The 23,253-nt window shown below is 35.5% G+C and overlaps 1 protein-coding gene across 2 annotated transcripts in view; it reads right to left on the bottom strand.

Annotated features, from left to right (window-relative positions):
* Nucleotides 1–23,253, bottom strand: part of LOC131854165 (facilitated trehalose transporter Tret1-like) — a 98,461-nt gene that overhangs the window by 18,651 nt on the left and 56,557 nt on the right. For both annotated transcript variants that reach the window (XM_059205296.1, XM_059205295.1), the window contains 2 exons: nt 16,613–16,818; nt 6,584–6,743 (listed from right to left, as the gene is read on the bottom strand). In XM_059205296.1, the coding sequence (XP_059061279.1) occupies nt 6,584–6,743; nt 16,613–16,723 (271 nt within the window). In that variant the 5' untranslated portion in view covers nt 16,724–16,818. The remainder of the gene's footprint in view (nt 1–6,583; nt 6,744–16,612; nt 16,819–23,253) is intronic.

Here is a 23,253-nt window from a genome sequence, read left to right on the forward strand (position 1 = left end):
ATTATTATGTGATGAAAACTGTCGGTACTTAATTTTAGTTTCTTGCCAGTTCTTCTCTATATACTTAACAGAACAGTAGGGAAAAATATTAATAAAAAAATCTTGACATTCATAAGCATAAATGTCCGAAATGAATAAATGATTTTTGAATTGATTTGCAAGTAACATAAGAACAAACAACACAGCAAAGTACCATTCTTGGGGGGAAAGGGAATTGTTAGTAATGTAGATTGATGATCTTATTGGAGGATCATAAAATGACCATAAGGCTGACTGAGGTCATGTTATTTAGGATGAGCTGGATGGACTGACTCAGGTCAGTCCATCCAGCTCATCCTGCTAAATTTACGGTTTACGCTGTTTACGGAACGGAAATGTACGGTTTACGGAACATCAGTGGAAGATCATAACATGACCTCAGTCAGCCTTATGGTCATTTTATGATTCTCCACTGATGTTCCGCCAGCGTAAACCGTTAGCGCAGGCGGGTGCACCATTCCATTATCATACACAAAAAAAACACCATTCTTATTTAATACCCATAAAATAGCCAATTCAATTTGGTTTGTGGTTCAATTATAAACATATATAATACTAATATGGAAGAAAGTGAAATAACTTTGTGCATAAATAGAAAGTGTCGCGCAACGTTGTGGTTTCATATTAATAATAATACTAGCTACACACGCGACTTCGTCTACCTTTTTATACGAATCAATAAAATAACTTATTTTTTTATTTTTTACACGCTGTGCCCGCGGTTTCATTTGATCTATCTTTTTACTTACGTGTCAGGATAACACATAGACTATATTAATTTTTTTTTTTAATTTATATATTGAAATTGAATGGTGAAGATGCAGGTGACAAATTTTATAGATTGGCAATCTATAAAATTTGTAACTTTTTTTATTTTTTTTAACTGAGCCCACGTTTCACCTTCAGTAGTTTTTGCGTGAAAAAGTAATAAACATCCATACTTATAAACTTTCGCATTTATAATATTATATTAAGATTAAGATTTATTTATTTAAGTTTTGCATTCAATAATGTTACAGTAACCTGTTAGTAGGTAGTTAAATTCAAGTAATTATGAACCGTATTGGACACAGCAGCAGCGGCGGAAGAGTAGAAGAGAAGAGAATTTTTTTTTTTAATCTCATAGTTTTTGGTTTTCAAACATCGTTGGCAACACTGCAATCACCTTGCTATTCCAGCCGTATAAAACCCATTTTGGTTTACTACAGCAACAAATCTTAACTGTAAACCATAAACAACATGTACTTAACCATAAAGCACTTCAAATGCAAACAATTCAACATTTATGGATGTAATATATAACGTTAGTTTATTTATCTGTCTGTGCGTACAGCGCCGGCGCTGGAATGTTTGCTGAAAGCAGCGCTTGTTTCGCTTACAGGATATAAACCGAGATGTACCTAGATTGGAAAGTGATGTTGTTAAAAATAAATCTAGCGTAAAGGTTTCAGCCTCATAAAGTTAAAGAATAAAGACTGTTTTTTTTAATGGATGATAAAGCAATGGTACACCCGCCAACGCGGGGCACCAGTGGAGGATGATAAGATGAACATGAGGTCAAGTTAGTTAGTCCAACAGAATCACCAGGAATTTATTATGACGGTTTCCAAACGCAATCGCGTGGAGGTTAACCTCACATTGTACTATCCACAGCGACTGAACCCATTAAGGATCATTCTTCTGTGCCATATTCAAGTCGCCATATTCTTTGGCGTGCCATCTGATGCCCCCTATCGTCCGGTGAAGCTGTAGGCCAGCTGCGGCCAATAGCGTTTTTTTTAAAGGTATAATTATGTACCCGCCTGCTAACGGTTTACGCTGGCGGGGCACTAGTGCAGGATGATAGGTTGAGCATGAGGTCAGATCAGTTAGCCCAACGTGACAAATTTAGCGGGAATGTATCACGATGGTTTAGGGGGAACCGCGTGGAGGTCGATCTGACATTATTATTATAAGCAATGGGATCATTAGTCCACATTACTAAAATCCCCTTCCCTTCTGTAGACATAGTTTAATAATACACATAGACAGTACATGGCTAATTAATACAGAATACATTTAAAAATATGCGTTGGCCGGGAATTAAAGGATCAATGCTTCAGACGAACTATGCTCACCATTACACCACCAAAAGGTAGGGGGCGCTAGGCCAATAGCATTGGAATAGTTCGAAAAAAATAATGACAAGAACGCATGACATCTTAGTTTAACAACACATGTGGTATCAGATTTATCCTGATATTTATCATTGGACCGTTATGTTTGCCATTCATTCCTGTAAAGGCCAGATGCGGCTAACATTAGCTATAGTTAAAAAATACCATCAGAAAAGAATCATTGATGGAAAAAAGCTGAGAACAGTATCGGGTGCTATTTATCTTATATATAAAGGAGCTTGGCGTGTCTAACAGTAAAGGAGGAGATCGTCAATTGCGAAAAATATCCTATGTTACCACCCAAATCAACTGGCAACTCAATTATTACAAAATTTAAGCGACTGTGAGTGTATTGAGTAGATCCTTCCGAGGGTCGGCCAACACTATTTTTTCATCACCCAAATCTGCTGATAATTCTGGGACTGATTAGAAGAAAGGCAGAATTTTTAAAGAAAAGACATCAAGTTTTTTCATTCAATGAATACCAATTCTAATTAAAGAATTGATGATTCAGACGAAGATCTCCGAAGACAAAAGGCACGTGCGCGGTGCAGTAAATCAGTTCCCATAAAATAAGCCCAAAATAACCAATTCGATTTATCCTGATGTTTATTTATTATTCCACGTTTCCTTGTCGGAATGTACAGTCAGCTATATAAAAAGTCATACATAACGGACTTGATGGAAAATAGCAACCGTGCTATTTATATATAAATAAAATACATTCGGTAGTTCTTGCGTGAAAGAGTAACAGACATCTATCCATACTCACAAACTTTCGCGTTCGATATAAAATATAGGCTATGTTTTATTCTGACGTATAAGCTATATTCCAATATATAAGTTTCAATTAAAATCCGTTCGGTAGTTTCATCAAAATAACACATTAGATATAATTTAAAAAGATATTATGTAAATTGGGCGAAATATAATGATAAATATCAAGTGTGATGCTGACGAAGCTACGAGGGGCAGGTAGTAAATAAATATATTAAAAACGTAGCCAACTGTACTTCGATATATTGCAGTATTGCCCCTATTTGATTGTAATCACAACGCGCGGACAGAATAATCGCCAGCAATATATTATTATGTTAGCGAGATACTTGCAAGGTTTATAAGAATATGGAGCATATAATTGGTATGTTATGATATAAAAAAATAAAATGTTGAATAACCTTGGACAAACACACGACGCCATCTAGTCCCAAGCTAAGCTGGATGTTTTCTATGTATATTATGTATGTATTTATAAAAAAAATCGATGTATTTATATCAGTTGCTTAATACCCATAACAAAAAGGACTAGTCATAGTCATGGGGACTAGTAGCCCCATTGCTAGCAATATGCCCCGTTAGGTCGACCTCCTCGTGGTTGCCTCTGGAAACCATCGTGATTGATTTATCGTTAGATTCGTCACGGTGGGCTAACTGAGCCGTTTCATTCCACCTACCAGGTCGACCTCCTCGTGGTTTCCTCTGGAAACCATCGTGATTGATTTAAGGTTAGATTCGTCACGGTGGGCTAACTGAGACGTTTTATTCCCACCTACCAGGTCGACCTCCTCGTGGTTTCCTCTGGCCATCGTGATTGATTTAAGGTTAGATTCGTCACGGTGGGCTAACTGAGCCGTTTCATTCCACCTACCAGGTCGACCTCCTCGTGGTTTCCTCTGGAAACCATCGTGATTGATTTAAGGTTAGATTCGTCACGGTGGGCTAACTGAGCCGTTTCATTACCCCACACTGGTGCCCCGCCAGTGTATACCGATACTGCGGGCGGAGTTACCATTCCATTATTATCCATTAAAAAATACCCATAACACAAGCTCTGCATAACTTGGGACTACCTGACGCTGTTTGAATTGTGCAGGGATATTATCATCATGACTGGAGTTACTCTGCGTGATCGAATCAGAAATGAGGAGATCCGCAGAACAACCAGAGTGACCGACATAGCCCGAAGAATTGCGACTCAGAATTGACAATGGCCAGGGCACATAGCTCGTAGGACAGATGGCCGTTGGGGCGGTAAAGTCCTCGAGCGGCGACCACGGACCGGAAGACGCAGCGTGGGAAGGCCTCCAGCAATGTGGACAGACGAACTGGTCAAGATTGCTGGAAGGCATTGGATGCGAGCAGCGCTGGACCGATCGTCGTGGAGATCTTTGGGGGAGGCCTATGTCCAGCAGTGGACGATTCCGGGCTGCGATGATGATGATGATGAAGATGATGATTATCATCATTACATAGTATAAAACAAATTCGCTGTCGCTGTCTGTCCGTTCCTATGTATACTTAAATCTTTGAAGTAGTTTTTAATAGATAGAGTGATTCAAGAGGAAGGTTTATATTATATTATATATATAAAAAAGGTGACTACCATAGTGATCTATCATGCCCAAACCACTGGACGGATCGGGCTGAAATTTGGCATGCAGGTAGATGTTATGACGTAGGCATCCGCTAAGAAAGGATTTTGATTAATTCTACCCCCAAGGGGATAAAATAGGGGATGAAAGTTTGTCAATTTTAAACCGATCAGGCTGAGACTTTGCATGCATAAAGGTGCTATGACGTAGGTACTCTCTAAGAAAGAATTTTGATAAATTCCACCTCTAAGGGGATAACGCGAGCGAAGCCGCGGGCAAAAGCTAGTTATATATATAATACATATCGACTCGTGCGACGCCAGGGCGTGTAGCTAGTTATGGTTATAAGTGACAAAAGAGGTTCTAAATTAGTAATTTACTATTTTAATGTTGAAATTTCCGTTATTTCAGTATATCTTACTAACTAAACATATAACCGTATTTTAGACTGTCTGATTCACCATACGAACTGTCTCAAGTGTTGACACAATTCAAAGAGGGTCTGCTGATTGTACAAATTGATTGAGCAATGAAAAAAAACTATAACACTATATGGGTCAACATGTGATTACATAATGCACGTAATCGAATTTAACTAACAGGATCCAGTTAACCGACTGAATACGTAGTTAATTTTAAACTTTCGTGTTTTTTTATGCAAATTGAATTGGAAAAAGCTGACGGACAATCATGGTAAGTGGTTCAGCGTCTCCTATATACATAAACATGATGAACTCGGTGATCTAGCGGTTTTGTACACTGCTTTACTTCCGATGGTCGCGGGTTCGATGGCGGGGAAGGGAACAAAGATTTGTATTCATGAATATGATTGTTTGTACCGGTCTGAATGTTTCTATGTATATTATGTATATGTTTAAAAAGTCAGTAATGAGTAATTTGTAAATATTAACACGTGGGGGTACAAAGTAAAATGTTACATAAATAAATTTATATTTCTTGGGAAATGCGCAAGAATGTATTTCTATAGTTGACGACCTTGATGGACTAGCGGTTTAGCACACCACTTCCATCAGTTGTCTAGTTTCTAGTCTAACACAAGCCCTGATTAGCTTAGGATTAGGTGGCCCTACCTGAATTGTCCAGGGTTTTTATTATTATAGTATTTTTTGTAAGAAATGTCACCAGTGGAGAGCAACCGTGGTATGGTACAGTGTCAGAAGCTACTAAGCCCTCTGGGAAATGAAATCTTCCGTTAATGTAATAAATACAAAAGTAAAAGTGAGTCACCTAATAACCTTAGACTAGCTATAGAACTGGCTTGCTGATCAGTAACATGGGAATTGTCTTGGAATATTGTAAATCTGAAAGAATGTCTGTATGTACGTCTTATTGCTATCCTTTCAGGACTAAACGGTTGAACTTCATGTAACTTGATGTGAAGATGTAGTAACGTGAAGATACTGTGAGTATAGTTTGCCGAGATCAATATCGACCAAGTTTCGATAGTAGCAACAAACGAAGACGTGTGAAGGTAGACGAATATGTCTGCCCATAAAATACTTTATTTACCATCTACCCGCTGCTCTTCAGTTTATCCGTGATCATGGCGGTAGAAACACTGTCGAAATATTGGGAACTCAACAAAAAAAACGTGGTAAGATCCCATGATTTACTAATTATACATACAGGGAAAATGTATTTGTAAGTAATGTGGATTGAAGAACCCATTGCTAGTAATGTACCATGTCAGGTAGACCTCCACGCGGTTTCCCCTGGACACCATCCTGATAGATTCCTGGTGAATTTATCACGGTGGGCTAACTGACCTGACCTCATACTCATCCTATCATTCTCCACTGGTGCCCTGCCAGCGTATACCGATAGCGCAAGCGGATCTATCATTTCATTATCATCCACTGTAGATAAAAGTAGGTAAGATTATCTTTATGGTAATTTAAATTTCAGATGTAATTAGTAATTGATTAAGAAGTCAACACGGAGCTAACTCGCTCACTATTGTGCTAAGCTCCTAGAGGAAAAAATATATATACTCACCCAATAAACTTAAACTGGCTATCCAACTGGCTTGCTGATCAGTAACAGGGAAACCATCTTGTAACCTTGATTCTTGCATCGACGGCAATGCTGGCGACATGTAACCCTTACTGAGACCAGCAGCGAACGGGCCGAGCGAGACAGCGAGAGCCGCCAGAATCTGCAGGAAAGAGATAGAATAATATAACAGTCGGATTATATGAGAATATCATATATAGAGCCTTCATTGGACACTGTAAATTGAATGGCAAAATTAGGCCTTAGCTTAACAACAATCTGCAGATTTTGCCAAGCAAAAGACAAAATGCAATGTGACAAAATCCCCTCCGATCGATCCCCCGTCGAATTCAAACGGGGATCGAAATTAAAACGGCCAGAGCAAAGGTTCGAACCCCTAGCTGTGCCCTCAGACTAAAGTCGTATCCGTCAGGCGGGAGTTAGCCTTGAGCCACTCCATAAGTCCTCCCGCGGGTTTTCGTCCGGTGTAGCTGTACAGGACAGCTGCAGCCAACAGCATCAGAGTAGTCCCCAAAAAAAAACTACACATCTTATCTGGTTGTAGCGGACACATGTATAAACGAAATATCCTCTTTATAAAGTATACACTCTATCCTGAGGAGATAAAAACCATCGCTTCTAAGAACCTATACTTCATTTCTTGTCCCTCACGGGTCTGGGCGAACACAATAGCTGCAGAATTTTATTTATATTCCTGAAGGTTTCAGTGTTACAGGACCTGACAATAGACCAAAAGCCCCAATAAAAAATACATGAAAATTAAATATCGAACGCTTAACGAGCTTGGAAACGTCGTACTAGAATCTTAGTAACGACGTTACCGTTGTAAATATACTTTGGATACTATTTTAAATTTATAGTGGTCATAATTTATACGTACTATTAGAAAAATCACGGATTATTACCAAGTTTTATTAATTTTTATTGACTTCCCGATATTTCGGCAGTGTTTTAACCGCCACATATATGAAATGAATTTTTTTTTACGGACTACTTTAATGCTGTTGGCCGCTGCTGGCCATTACAGCTTCACCGGACGATAGGGGGCGAGTACAGATGGCACTCCAAACCAAAGGAAGGACTTATGGAGCGGCTGAAGGCCAACTCCCGCCTGACGGATACGACTTTAGTCTGAGAGCACCACTAGGGGTTCGAATCTCGGCTCAGGCTTTCGTAACATCGATCCCCCTTTGAATTGGACGAGGATGAATGTATAAGTATATATTTTCTAGAATATAAAAATTTCGGTCACGTTGTTAGCCCGAGATGGAACCGTAAACTACTGAAGTGATTTTGATTTAATTTTATATGATTCCTCGATAAGTCTGAAAATAGGCTGTTATAATTTTTTTATACCATTTTTTTACAATATTTAAAACAAGCACAGCTAACTTTCTTGCTCATTATTGTAGGCTGAACAGCATTCGAAGTAAATTAAAAAACCAATGTGACTATTCAAAACTGTTTTGAATTTATATATATATAATATGTAGTATTATAATATTGTATTTGGTTTATGAATCGGTTTTTGAAAATACTCATAGCCCTGAATTTTCATTATTAATTTATATAACATAACACCGTTTGCCGGGAAAGCTAGTACATAAATATTATATTATAATTTTACAAGAAGGAAGTTAGTTAGTTATTATGTTAAGTGGCATATAAAATAAATGAAACCTTTCACTTATAGGAGACATAAATAACTAGGTACAACTGAATATGTATGCAGTTTCACCGGTGTATGTATATATATGTAATTTTCTCAATCAACGTAAGTCGACTAGATTATATATGACGTCTGTAATGAAACATACTTTGTTATATAATAACGACATGCGGCCTTTTGATGACCTCGGTGGTCTAGCGGTTTAGCACACCTTACTTCCGATAGTCGCGGGTTCGATTCCTCGCATGGCACAAATATTTGTATTCGTGAGTATGATTGTTTACTGGGTGTTTCCTATGTATAGTGTGTATGTATTTACAAAAAAATATTAAATATTTGTAATAATGTAAAATACATATATCAGTTGTCTTGCACCCATAAAACCAACTCTTTATATCAATTGTCTAGTAGGTACCCATAACATAAGCTCTGCTTGCCTTGGGACTAGATGGCATTGTGTGAATTGCCCAGAGTTATTATTATTATTATTTGAGATGGAGGAGGTCTCAACCTTAGAACAAAAGCTACTTTTCTCGCCAGTCGACAATGATCACCCGAACGAAGTCGTGGCCAAAGGCTAGTTTAATCCATAATCTTTCTTAAATTTTCTAGACTCTTTCACGTCCCATTCCAGATCATAAAACTAAACTTTCACAAATAAAATTTTCATCAAGGAAAACTTTATTTTATCCACATATAAACAGTGTCGATATTCCTTTTATCGAAATTGTAGAGTACATTTCTAATATATGGCATGATACAAAATCGATCAATGTTTCGAACACCATGTGTACTTGAGAATGAATTGTTAGGGATGGTAGAAATGTCGATATAATTTTAATATTACTCGATAAAAAAATCTCCCGATATTTAAAATATGTCAATGATTCGAACACAATGTCATAGTGTCCCTACTTGAGAATTAATTATTAGGGATGGTAGAAATATCGATGTAATTTTTGCTCGATAAATTGTTCTCCTGATATTTAATATAATGTAATACTCCGAAATTTACAATTATTTTGACAATAATATGTTTTTATATAATATATCTCATATTTCAGTTTAGTCAAAAGACCAGTCCTCATAAGCAGCACCCGGTCACGAGTATGGCGGTTGAGTCAGCCATCATAGCATTCAACCATATTTGAGTATATTGACCCGGCCCATCGGCATATAATTAGTTTTCATGATTGTAGAAATCTTAAATTTATTGATACAGTCAAAATGTAACTGATCTCAACCGATGTGGATGCTGTTGACACTAATTTATATTATAGTAAACTTCACTTAAAATTTTATATTTCTTTTATATATATGCCAATCAACTTACAAACAAAAAAGTGATACCGGTACAAAGTCGCCGACTCAGTTAGTTGTAAATATAAATTAAAAGTAACTGTAATTAGAGCCGTATCTATATTAACATCTTGAGATGTCACTTAAATATCACTCCGTTATACTTAATTTATTAAATAAACACAGTACTTCAAAGCTAGCATATGCCAATTACCTTGTAATAAGGGAGTAGACACGGGTAATTACATTCTAGATTTCTACTTTGCATAAATATCTGCATATATTTAGTCACAATCAGATGAAGACTTTCATTGACCATTCGAGACGTAACTAATTGCAGATAAAATATAAATTAAATACTTTGTTGCATGTCGTAAACTTAATACAACATTATAATAAACTTCTATTAATATTACTCTATAAAGTTTATATTTGCTTTATTCAATTCTAGTGACATTTCAAAGTTATTTTTAATCTCGTATGAATGCACATACAAAGTAATAAATACTTTTAAAAATATATACATAAATTTATATCACCATATAGCGAGATCTGGTAGAAATACTCGACAAATAAGCTAAAAGAAATATGCTGTGTATACATATATATCAGTAAGATATTTAGAATACTAGCTGCGCCTACGACTTCGTCCGCGTAAAATGACGATACTTCCATAGAACCTTTCACATTCGCTTTCAACCCCTTGCAACCCTTTTTTCACATTAAAAAGTAGCCTATGTCCTTTGTCAGGGTCTAGACTATCTGTGTACCAAATTTCATTTAAATGGGTTCAGTGGTTTAGGCGTGAAAGCGAGACAGACAGACAGACAGAGTTACTTTCGCATTTATAATATTAGTAAGGATTATAAACGCGAAAGTTTGTGATTATAGATGGATGTTTGTTGCTCTTTCACGCTCACTTCACTCACACGCAATTATATTATATTTCGACCAATTTAGATAATAATTTTTCAATTATAATTTAAAAAATATTATGTAAATTGGACGAAATATAATGATAAAGAAGATTGATGCAGAAGAAGTAGCGCGGGTCTATATATATATATATATAGAAAGGGAGAGGACGACCGAAAAAGAGATGGATGGATCGTGTGAAAGATGATATGTACAAAAGGAGAGTAAGCTCAGGTATGACGTACGATAGGGATCAGTGGAAGAGAATGACATATTGCGACTACCACAAATAATGGGATAAAGGCAAGGCATATAATGATAACAACTGATATATGTCAAAACAGTGCATATTTTACTTAACTTTTTAGCGGTTTTATAAGTGCAGCATTGTCTTATCTAAAATAGATAATTATAGATCTAGAAAACTTATAGTTTGTATTGGAACTACGCCTTTTAGTATTCATAATTTAAATTAAAATAAATTGATAAACAAAATATATTCAAGACATTTATTCCAAGATGTGACCAGACATAATCTAACTGACGTGACATGACGTGACATGTGATAGTGCTAGTCTACCAATGTTTAATGGATTAATTCCTGTCCTACAGGGGTGAAAGGGACTATTAATAATGTGAACCCTATTGGTATAAATGTACCATGTCATGTTGACCTCCACTGGAAATCATCGTGATAAATTCATGGGGAATTTGCTAACTGGAATAACTGACCTGACTTCATGCTCATCTTATCATCCTCCACTGGTGACCCGCCAGCGTACGCTGGCGGGTCACCAGCGGTCATTAGCGAAAACGGGTACACCATTCCATTATTACCTATAAGAAATGTATGTACTACCTGTGTCAGCTGTATACTTCAGGTAACATCTTAATGATATATATAAACACGAAAGCTTGAAAGTATGGACATTTGTTACTCTTTTACGCAAAAACTACTGAACGGATTTTGATGAAACTTAGTAATAAAGCTTATATCACATAGGCTACATTTTATATTGAAATTTAACGCAGGTGAAACCGCGGGCACAGGTAGTTAGTCTATATAAATTAAATAAAAAAAAACATCGATATCGATAAAATTTTATTAAGCAACACTGATGACTCTACTGAAAGTGCTACATTGTACCGAACCATTTCGGCGGGGTCAATGGCACAGTGCCTCACATTTCTGTCCCTTGCTAGAACGACAAATAAATGACAAAGGATTGTCAACCCTAATAACTTGTACTAATGTATCATTTGTATGGAAAGATTTATTTGGGAATTATTACTGCAATTTATTACGTAAGATTTGTTAGAAATATCGTATAGAAATAGAAATAATCTTTATTCAATCAAACTTATTTTAAGCACTTTTGAATAGTCAAGTTTTTATATTCTACCGCTCATTCGGAATGCAGATTCATTACACGAAGAATGAGCAAGAAACTTGTGTATTGCTCTTTTAAATAAACATTGCTTTAATTATATTTACATTAACAAGGGTTAGGCATGCGACAATCAACATAGAAACCGCTACGCACTTAATCTCTGTTCAATCAGATAGCATTGTCAGCGCTAAGAATTTTAAGTTAGATACTTTTTACAAAAACATTATTATCACTTATAAATTATTCAATTTTATAATAAGCTTTTTTACAAAGAAAATATTTTATGACACATTTGTATTTTTTTTTCTGGCAAATTGAGTACAGTAGGGAGTATAAATAATAATAATAATTTCAGGACAATTCACACAGCGCCATCTAGACCTCAGTTAAGCTAGCTAAAGCTTGTGTTATGGGTAGATAACTGATACAAATACATAGATTTTTTTTCGTAAATATATATATAAAACACCTAGACCGATACAAACAATCATACTCATGAATATAAATCTCTAGCGGTTTAGCACACTGCCTTCCTTCCGATAGTCGCGGGTTCAATTCTTTGTACGGTACTTACACTTGTATTCACAGTATATGTTTATTTTTATAGATCTGGATGTTTCCTTTGTACATTATGTATTTACAAAATAATGTATCTCTATACTTTATATCAGTTGTCTAGAACCCATAACACAAGTGCTATATAGTTTGCCTAGATGGCGCTATGAAAATTCTCCTGACATATTATTATCATTATTAAAAAAACTACTTTTAATGAGCATAGGATGTTATTATCTAAATATATATAACTCAAAGGTGACTGACATAGTGATCTATCAACGCACAGCCCTAACCACTGGACGGATCGGGCTGTTATGACGTAGGCATCCGCTAAGAAAGGATTTTGATTAATTCTACCCCCAAGGGGATAAAATAGGGGATGAAAGTTTGTATGAAGATTGTCAATTTTAAACCGATCGGGCTGAGACTTTGTGTGCATAAAGCTACTATGATGTAGGCATCCCCTAAGTATGGATTTTGATAAATTCCACCCCTAAGGGGATAAATTGACGCGAGCGAAACCGTGGGCAAAAGCTAGTTATTATATAAAAAAGTTAACTTTTAATGAGCTAGATCTTACCTAGAGTAATAAAAACAAATCTTGTAATAATCTTAACTTATTAAGATCTACTTTACTCACATTTGTACTATAAATATTGTAGAAATGTAAGTAAAACTTGTACTCATAAACACAATAATTGCAGTTCTCTATACTATACTATGTCTCGCGGTTTCACCTGCCAGTGTATATATATGTATGTTTATTTACTAGCTGACTCGCGCAACTCCTTCTGCATCATACTTACTTTTGACATTTATAATTATATTTCACCTAATTTACATAATATCTTTTAAAATTATGTCCTATATCTTTATCTGATGTATAAGCTATATTACTGTACTGGATAAACGAAATATCCTTTGGAATGTCTACACTGTCACCTGAGGAGATAAAAACCATCGCTCCTAAGAATATCTTAAATTTTTATCCCTGACATAGCGAACTTAACAATAGATCTATATAGCTCGCAGTGTCCAAGCACCTAACAATAGCCTAAATAACCCAAAAAATAATATATACTACTGAAAAGTTTCATCAAAATCGGTTGAGTAGTTTTTACATGAAAGAGTAACAAACATCCATCCAAACTTTTGCGTTTATAATTATTAATAATGATGAGTGAACTGATTTTTTTTTTAATTCATTATTGTTATATATATGTGTATTAGGTATTTAAGAGAGTATATTAAAATTCTATTCTATTCTGCCATGAGATTCAAATTCAAATTCAAAATATCTTTATTCATGTAGGTCTATTACAGACTCTTATATGTCAAATCTACCGTCAGTTCGGAATGATTTCGAGATGAGAAGAACTGACAAGAAACTCAGCTCGTATTCTTTTCAAATAAACGTTATACATGTTTACAATAATACAGATTCATTTTTAAATTCGAATTTGGGAGAATAGAGTGACCACCAGCATATGCTATTGCAAAAGCAAATAGTCTAATCAGTGTTCGGAACCCAAACAGACCAGCCCGTACAAGATGAGTCAATAACATTATATGAAAAATCGAATCATTTTTTAATCCTACCGCTAAATTCGGGGTTCCACTGGGGTTGAAACGGGGTTGAAAATCAGCGTCGTGGCTTTTGTCATGGCATAATGCTGAGATGGGCCCCTCACACACACATCAGTACACAGTGACGCGGTGGCGATGCTCCGCAGTGGTGGATAGGAAATACATTTTACTTTAGTATTATTATTTAGTATTGGTTTTTTATTATTATTATTATTTATTTGTTTGTTACTATGTTGTTCTTTTATTTATTTATTTTTCTGTATATAATGATTTTTTATTTACGTTTATTTTATATAATAATTTATATGCAGCTACCAGCATTGTTTTTATTGTGTTGTGATGTAAAAAATGTTATTCTATTCTATAAATTCAAAAATCAACTTCGAGTTTAAACAAACAAACGAATCTATTTAATTATATTAGTATAGATGTCTACGTTTATGGTAGAAATGCAAGTATATGTAAAAACGGGTAGCAATAAAGTGATGTGTTGTAAAACGAGATTGCATTCACAATCGTAAAATAATATTCTCACGGCAATTTTAACTTTGATCACTTTAATTGGACAACCTCGGTAATGCAGCAAATAAAGATATAAACAAACATACATATACATCGTGCCTATCTATAATTGGGTTAGGTGGGGGGGGGGGTGGGGGGGGGGGATTGTTAGTAATGTGGACTAATAACCCTAATACTAGTAATGTACCATGTCAGATTGAACTCCACGTCCCCCAGGAAACCATCGTGACAAATTCATGGTGTATTTACCACGATGGGCTAACTGACATGACCTCATGCTCATCTTATCATCCTAATCTTACTGTATTGGATAACTGTTATAAATACATAAATATAATTTTTTTTCGTAAATACGTAAAAAACACCCAGACCGATAAAAACAATCAGACTCATGAATTAAAATGTTTGTGCCGTGCGAGGAATCGAACCCGCGACTATAGGATGTAAGGCGGTGTGCTAAACTAGACCAGCTAGACCACCGAGGCCGTCAACAATCTTACTAATATTATAAACACGAAAGTTTATGAGTATGGATGTATGTTAGTTACTCTTTCACGCAAGAACTACTGAACGGATTTTGAAGAAACTTTACTGTAATATAGCTTATGCAATAGAATAACATATAGGATATAAATTCCATGCAGGTGAAACCGCAGGCACGACTAGTATTTAATAAATATTGTTCAAAGATATTGTTTTGTAGCAACAACGTTTTAATTATAGCTCCGCTTGCCAACCGAGAAACAATAAAAAAGCTATCACCTTAAATAGTTCTAAATGTACCATATAACTGTTACGACCGATAAATTAAGGGCTTTGAGATACAATCTCAGTGTTTCCGGGATCGTTGACCGTTGTAATTATTGCATTATATACACAAAACATCGTCCGATAATGCGCCTGCGCAAGTTTGCCAAATAACGGAAATAAAATGTACTATTTGTGGGACGACACCTCTTCATTTTGGACTATTTAGTTTATAAATACTACAGTTCATTGTCCACTATTGGTAGAAAACGTGTATTATCGAATTACGGAGGCGGGGAAAAGAGGTTTGTTTTGACTCACTGAGAAATTAGGTGTCTCGTGACTGGTGCACCCGCCTGCTCTAACGGTTTACGCTGACAGGGCACCAGTGGAGGATGATAAGACAAACTGCACGTCCTCCACTGGTGCCCCGCCAGCGTAATCCGTTAGCGCAGGCGGGTGCACCATTCCATTATAATTCATTTGAATTACGGAGACGAGATACCTAATTTCTCAATAGTAGCATAACAAACAGGCATCATTTTTTTTTACATAAAACAAACGTAGCGTCACGACTAGGTGTCCGCATAAAGAAGGACATAGTTAGGCTTTTGATTGCGTGTGCGCAAAATAGCTACCAGTTCTTGGGTCACTAGTGACCTCGATGAACCGCGCTAAAACACTCATCAAAAACAATTTAGCTTTTAGGCTACATGGGTCAATGTCTCCATGGCTAATAGCAAAAACTCCATATTCACAGACTAAAGGAAGATGCAGATACATAACTTGGTGGCAATATATCCGACACGTGGAATCACATACCCAACATTTTTCTACTTTCCACGGGACCAAGCTCATACTTATAGTTCGTATATAAGTCCGTAAATTTCAAAAGAATTTCTCCTTCATCCACGCCTCGTCCCTATTTTTATTATTGGGTTTTTTGGGCTATTGTTAGGTGCACCTGTAGCACTACGACCTACATAGATCTATTGTGCTCGCCCTTTTTTCAAATTTTGTTATTTAGACTTATTTATCGGGCTACTTGAACAAATACTCCAATAGACTATTGCTATTGAGTAAAAACAACATATGCATGGTGACTAGGGTCCTCACAGGATACTGCAAATTGAACAAACATGGCAAACCTCTTCCCGTTACGTGGGATCGGCTTTTCTAGTCTTGAGGCGTCACACATGTCGCTGGTAAAGTAGAGGTAGAGAACATTTTATGTTTCTCCACAGACATAGGGTCCATGCTCTTATATACCATATGTAGTAAGAATACGGTGAAGAACTAAAAAATATATTAATTTATACATACCTGTCTTCGACAGTTGGCTCTCCCGTCCGTGGACCTCAACATCATGATCCTGGTCTCAGGATTCAGGTTTGTCATCTTCCCAACTACACTCAAACTCGTTTTCTCACACATATACACAAATTTATAGTCAGTATCGTTAAACAATCAATCGAGATATCACTTGTTTCTCGTTCGAAATTATCACTTCACGTTCATTTTCATTATATCTGTAACAAAACAGAAATACTGTTAATAAAAAATGCATAAAAGTTACTTGAAAACATGTTTTTTCGGACTACTGTAATGCTGTTCGCCGCAGCTGGCCTTTAAGCTTCATCGGACGATAGGAGTCGAGTGCAGATGGCACTCCAATCCCGCGGAAGGAGTTATGGAGCGGATGAAGGCCAATTCCTGCCTGAGAGAAGTCTTTAGTCGAAGGGCATCGCTAAGGGTTCGAACCTCGGCTCAGGTAATTTCTCCTGAGCCGTTTCTCACTCGTAATTTCCCCGTTTGAATTGGACGGGGATCAATCGGAGCATATTAACGGCACAAATAGATAGGAAGAAATTTACGTAATTAAAAAAGGTGGTACAAAATTAAAAAAAAAATAATATAATAATAAAATGTACCCTCACAATTATTATCTTAGATGAGACATTCAGAGACATTCCCAACTCATCTCGTGATGAATGTATCACTTGATATGGCCACAATTAAGTAGCTAGCAACATTTTACAATATTTATAATATGGGATAATATTTTAAGGAAGGTGTTACATATGAATATAGATTTTTATAGCAAGAGAAATAGAAATAGAAATAATCTTTATTCAAATAAACTCATTACAAGCACTTTTGAATAGTCATATTTTGATTCTACCACTCATTCGGAATGCAGATTCATCACAAGAAGAATGAGCAAGAAACTTGTGTGTTGCTCTTTTTAATAGATGTTTTTTTATATAAATAATTACAGTATAACAAGTAAGAGGCATGCGATAATCAGTCGCTACGCACTCATTATTAATGTAATCAGATAAAATTGTCAGTGCTATAGATTTAAGTTTTTCTATAAAAACATTATTATCGTTAACGAATTCTTCAATTTTATAGTAAGCTTTTTTGCAAAGGAACAGTTTTATTTGACATTTAAATCTTTTTTCTGGCAGATTTATAACAGACTCTGGTATTTTATTGTAAAACCTTACGCAATTGCCATAAAACGAATTACTAACTTTAGCCAAACGACATTTAGGTAAAATGTCGGTAGGAAGGTCGAAAAAGAGATGGATGGACTGTGTGAAAGAGAAATAAGAAAGAGAGTAAATACTGAGATGACTGCGAACTGGGATGAATGGAAGAGAAAAACATATTACGCCGACCGCTAAATGGGATAAGGAAGAAGCAGATGATGATCTCTCTCTCTCTCTTATTAAATTAAAACCGTTTTAAACAAAAAGTTAATGGCAACTAATTTCTTTACAATACTGATAAATTATGGTTTAAATAAAACTAAAGGTATCATTAGCTTAATGAGCCAGTTAACGTTATTTATACAAACACGGTTGAGGTAAATCCCAATACTTTTAACCATAACTTTTACAATGTGATTAATACTAGTAAACAAATGAATGAAATAAATAACACGTTATTATAAATTGTAGGTAATTTGTATTAAGCTTTGTTTATATTTTTCACTAGCTGTACTCGCGACTTCGTCCGCGTGGAATTTAACTTTGTTTTTCTAAAATAGAAGAATTTTTTAAAATAAAAGTAGCTTAAGTTCCCCCTTATATGTAATAAGGCTATATATATTATTGGCAGCTAGCTGCCAATAAAAGGCCCGTCAAAATTGGTCCAGCCATTTCAGAGATTAGCCGGAACAAACAGACAGACAGACAGAAAATGTAAAAAATGTTATTTTGGTGTATGTACCGTATTTATATTCATATGCATGTAGTAAAAAACAGTTATTTCAATATTACAACAGACACTCTAATTTTCCTTAAATGTATAGATAACAACTTTGTATTTTAAGGGGATAATTTATCCATTAGTAAAACGAAACACCTTCAGATTTATTTTGTTACTCAAGTAACTATTTAATTATTTAACTCATATTTGCTATTTGGCAGTTTGTATTTCCAAAAATCTCAAAATTTGTAGTGCTGAACAACATTTATTTAATGCAACACGCAAGTTACTTGCTCATTCCTCTTGTAATGAGTCTGCGTTCCGAATGAGTAGTAGTATAAGAAAATATGACTATTCAAAAGTGTTTATATTAAGTATATTTGATTACGTGATCAACTGGCGAGAAGAGAGAAATAAACATTTCTACAGACCATAGAAGAAAGAAGAAAGAAAGAGAAAGGAATAAAGCAAATTATATTAATAATCAACTAATAACTTGAATTTATAAAATTGTTGTAGTAATAAGAAAAAAGACTAGGTAAAAACGGAGAAAATATATTAATAATAGACAATTAACATATTGACAACAGAAAAGAATGAATTGAAGTATCAAAAACAAGAATGTAATATAAAAGAACTATAAATTCAAATACAAATTTAGAATATAAAATACATATCTGATTAGCCAGTTACAACAAAAATCATACAAAATTACAGTTGTACGTTATTAATTGGCAACATGGCTCACACATGTTTGCCACAGCTAGCGTTTACAGCTTCGCCGGATGATAGGGGGCAAGTTCAGACAGCACTCCACATCCGTGGAAGAACTTATGGAGCGCGGCTGAAGGCCAACTCTGAAGGATACGAGTTTAGTCTGAGAGCACCGCTAGGGGTTCGAACCTCAGCTCAGGCTTTCGTAATTTCAATCCCTGATTGAATTGGACCGGGGATCCATTGGAGGGGAGAATATTAAAGTAACTAACAGTATATTGAAATGTCCAAATGTAAAAATAATTATATTAAATTTAGATAAAGTTAATAGGTATTTTGTGGGAATCGGCATTAAATTTTACAATACGAAAGTTATAAATATTTTGTATCTACAGTTTAATGAATTCAAAATTATTATTAAGAACTTAAGTGTTACCTAAAACATGAACTATTATTCTTTCGAGCGACGACCTTGTATGGTGTAAATTGTGATGTCATTTGGTACAAGGTATTTTGATATTTTAAATATATTAGACAATACACTTAAACGCTATCCACAATTTAAAGACTGAAATTGAATAAAAATTTATAACAATAACAAAGACAAAATACAAAATAGCAGTTAAAATTCTTGATTCTTCTCAACTGAAGAAACTGGCCGAACTGTACGGTAAAGATAGTGATACCAGGTACCAGAGAGCTGATAGAATACTGTTTATTGTATACTGAATACGTACATATGTACTTACAAAAAATGTATCTATGTATTTATTTATTTATAATGGCACATGCATCTAAGACGTGTATGAGAGGAAAGGTTTCTAGATTTGATTTAATCATTGAGATAAACAGCACTGTGACAGAAAATTGTCACAGTATATACTGAACCCTCCGATCGATCCCCCGTCCAATTTAATCAGGGATCGAAATTACGATGGCCTGAGCTGAGATTCGAACCCCTAGCGGTGCCTTCAGACTAAACTCGTATACGTCTGGCGGGAGTTGGCCTTCAGCCGCTCCATAAGTCCTTCCGCGAGTTTGCAGTGCCATCTACACTCGCCCCCTATCGTCCGGTGAAGTTGTAAAGGCCAGCTGCGGCCAAAAGCATAAAAGTAATCCGAAAAAAAAATTATTATCCAGCCACTACAAGATATGCTATGCTGTGTTAAGTTAACCGATAGGGATTTGTTTTAGAGACAAATTCACCTTCAATTTGTTCATAATTAAGATAGTTATAGTATTATATTTCAAAGTGTAATAATTTCAAAATTAGAACAAATCACATTTGCACAGTGCAGCTGTCACTGAAGCAAAAACTCACCAGAATGTCTCACTTTAACAAACACGTATAAAAAAAATATAGACAAATTGATATTCAAAGTTAAACAATGTCCGCCACACTAGAAATGACCACCGTAACTGATCGCCGTGAAGTACTAAGAGATGTGAAAAAGGAATCGATTACGGAAACAATCGATTATTCGATTAAGGAAACAAATTTTAATCGATTACTAAATAATCGATCATTAGTAATCGATTATTTTATACAGACGATTTTTACGTCTAAGTGGTCTTGATAAAATAAGACCAAATAAATATTGATCACCTAAAACTTTAAGGAATTAAAAGTCATTGTCAATGTCAAGTATTCCAAAATTTAGGTTTCTATTTTGGAATATGATAAAAGTCCGATGGTAGATCGTGGAAAGTGGCAAGAGCTCAACCAACAACAGCGTTGCATAAATTATGAACGAATGAATGGAAAAATGAATGGAAAAATTAAGAATTTTTATTGAAAAAAACCGATTTTTCGTAGTCGAATATTTATTAACCCTAATTTTTTAGTTACTTGACCTACTGCATAAAATAAGTACATCCTTCATCTTTTCTATTATTATGTTATTAAAACGAATTATTATTTCAATATATAATATTATAAACGCGAAAGTTTATGAGTATAGATGTTTGTTACTGTTATGGATATTTGTTACTGTTTCACCCAAAAAGTACTGAACGGATGTTGATGAAACTGTACAGTAATATAGCTTATGCATCGAAATAACATATAGGCTATATATACATTTTAAAATTATATATTGAGAGTTAACGACGGTGAAACCGCGGGCACAGTCAGTAATCCAATATAATCGATTATTTTTAACGATTTTGAACAGTGTCACATCACTAGAAGAACTCTCGTCAAAACAATCAATTGTCTATAACAATAACGCATAGAACAAAAGATAAACCGAAGATATCGTACAACGATGAGCAATTTAGTTATTTTCTATTGCAATGCTACAGTTGTCGGGCAATAATGAATCTTAATACAACGGGGTAGGGCTTAAACTAATGCAATGTCAGCAGGTATTTCTGATGTAGAGTAAATACTGGTTTGCACCCATGGCTTCCCTTCTCGGAACGCTAATGGATACTGTGGATTACGTCAAACGAGTTATTTCTTTGTACCAAAAATTTGGACTTTTATTTTATACGTGTTATGATTTCTCGTCCTCGCTACCACAAAGCCTTAAGACCAAGGTTTATAACCAGTGCGTCCTACCCGTTATGACATACGGTGCCGAAACTGACGATACGACTGGTCCACCAACTCAAAGTCGCTCAACGAGCTATGGAAACGGCTATGGTTGGAGTTCCTCTGAGGGATCAAATCCGTAACGAAGTAATTCGCTAGAGAACTAGGGTCACCGACATCAGTGGGCTGGTCATATCTGTCGTAGAACCGATGCTCGCTGGAGTAGACGTGTTCTAGAGTGGAGACCGAGGATTGACAAACGTAGTGTAGGACGCCCCGCAGCTAGGTGGAGCGACGACATACGTAGGGTTTCGGGTAAAAAATGGAAGAGAAGGGCTGAAGATCGTGCCCAGTGGCGTGCCTTGCAAGAGGCCTATGTCCAGCAGTGGACTGCAGTGGGCTGATGATGATGATGATGATGATTTGTAAAAAATCTATCAGATATCCATAAGATTTGATGGCCTGGGCGGTCTAGCGGTCTAGCACACCATCTTACTTCGCATCGCGGATTCGATTTGTTTCACTGTACAAACATTTGTATTCATCAGTATGACAGTTTGTATCCGTTTGTATTCTATCTATTCATATTGCTTTATGGATGATAATGAAATGGTGCACCCGTCTGCACTAACGGTTGACACTGGCACCAGAGGGGCATGCTAAAATAAGCATGAGATCGTGGCAAATTTATCAGGATCGTTTCCAGGGGAACCGCGTGGAGGTCAACCTGACATGGTATATTGCTAGCAATAAAGTCATCAGTTACTAACAATCTCCTTTTTACCCAAATATTTATATTAGTTGTCTAGTGCCTAAAACATCACCTCTGCTTAGGAATAATTGGCGATAACGGTTACAAACTTCTGATGAATTTATACAGTCCAAATGATACTAAAGAATAAAGAAATTACTATCGAAAAAGTGTACTTAAAATCGATATTAAGATTCGACTCTGCAGTAATCTGCAGATTTAAGACCTTGCTCGATTTGAGTTAGAACGAAACGTGTCTATTTTTTAAATTCATTATTTCTATACAAATATTTTTGTAACCAAACCTTGGAATGGTGTTCAAAATAGTTTTGTTTACACTTGACCTGATTCTGATATGTACACTTGTTGATTACTTTAAAACGTTTACTCACATCATATAGAATTCAATTTGTAGGGTCAATTTATCGGGTAGAAATCCAACATTCTCTTACAAATTTACATACAAATTTCTTTTTTTTAAGCTTTTTAATATTAGGTTCTTAGTTGTACAATTAGGTTATGTAAATAATAATAAAATTTTAGAGAAGAAATTCCAAATGTGAAACATCCAGACGATCTGTTTTTCGATCTATTGGAATTATGTTATAAATTTACATTAAAAAGTTTCCTCACATCGTTTAAGACCCAATTTGTAGGTCCGATTTATCGGGTGGAGACGCTACATTTTCTTCAAATATGTACAAACTTCTCTCTTGAACCTATTGGAACTTTATTATAAATTATATT

The sequence above is a fragment of the Achroia grisella genome, unplaced genomic scaffold (genome assembly GCF_030625045.1).
Source record: "Achroia grisella isolate CSIRO2021 unplaced genomic scaffold, CSIRO_AGI_Agris_v1 utg971, whole genome shotgun sequence".
NCBI lineage: Eukaryota > Metazoa > Arthropoda > Insecta > Lepidoptera > Pyralidae > Achroia > Achroia grisella.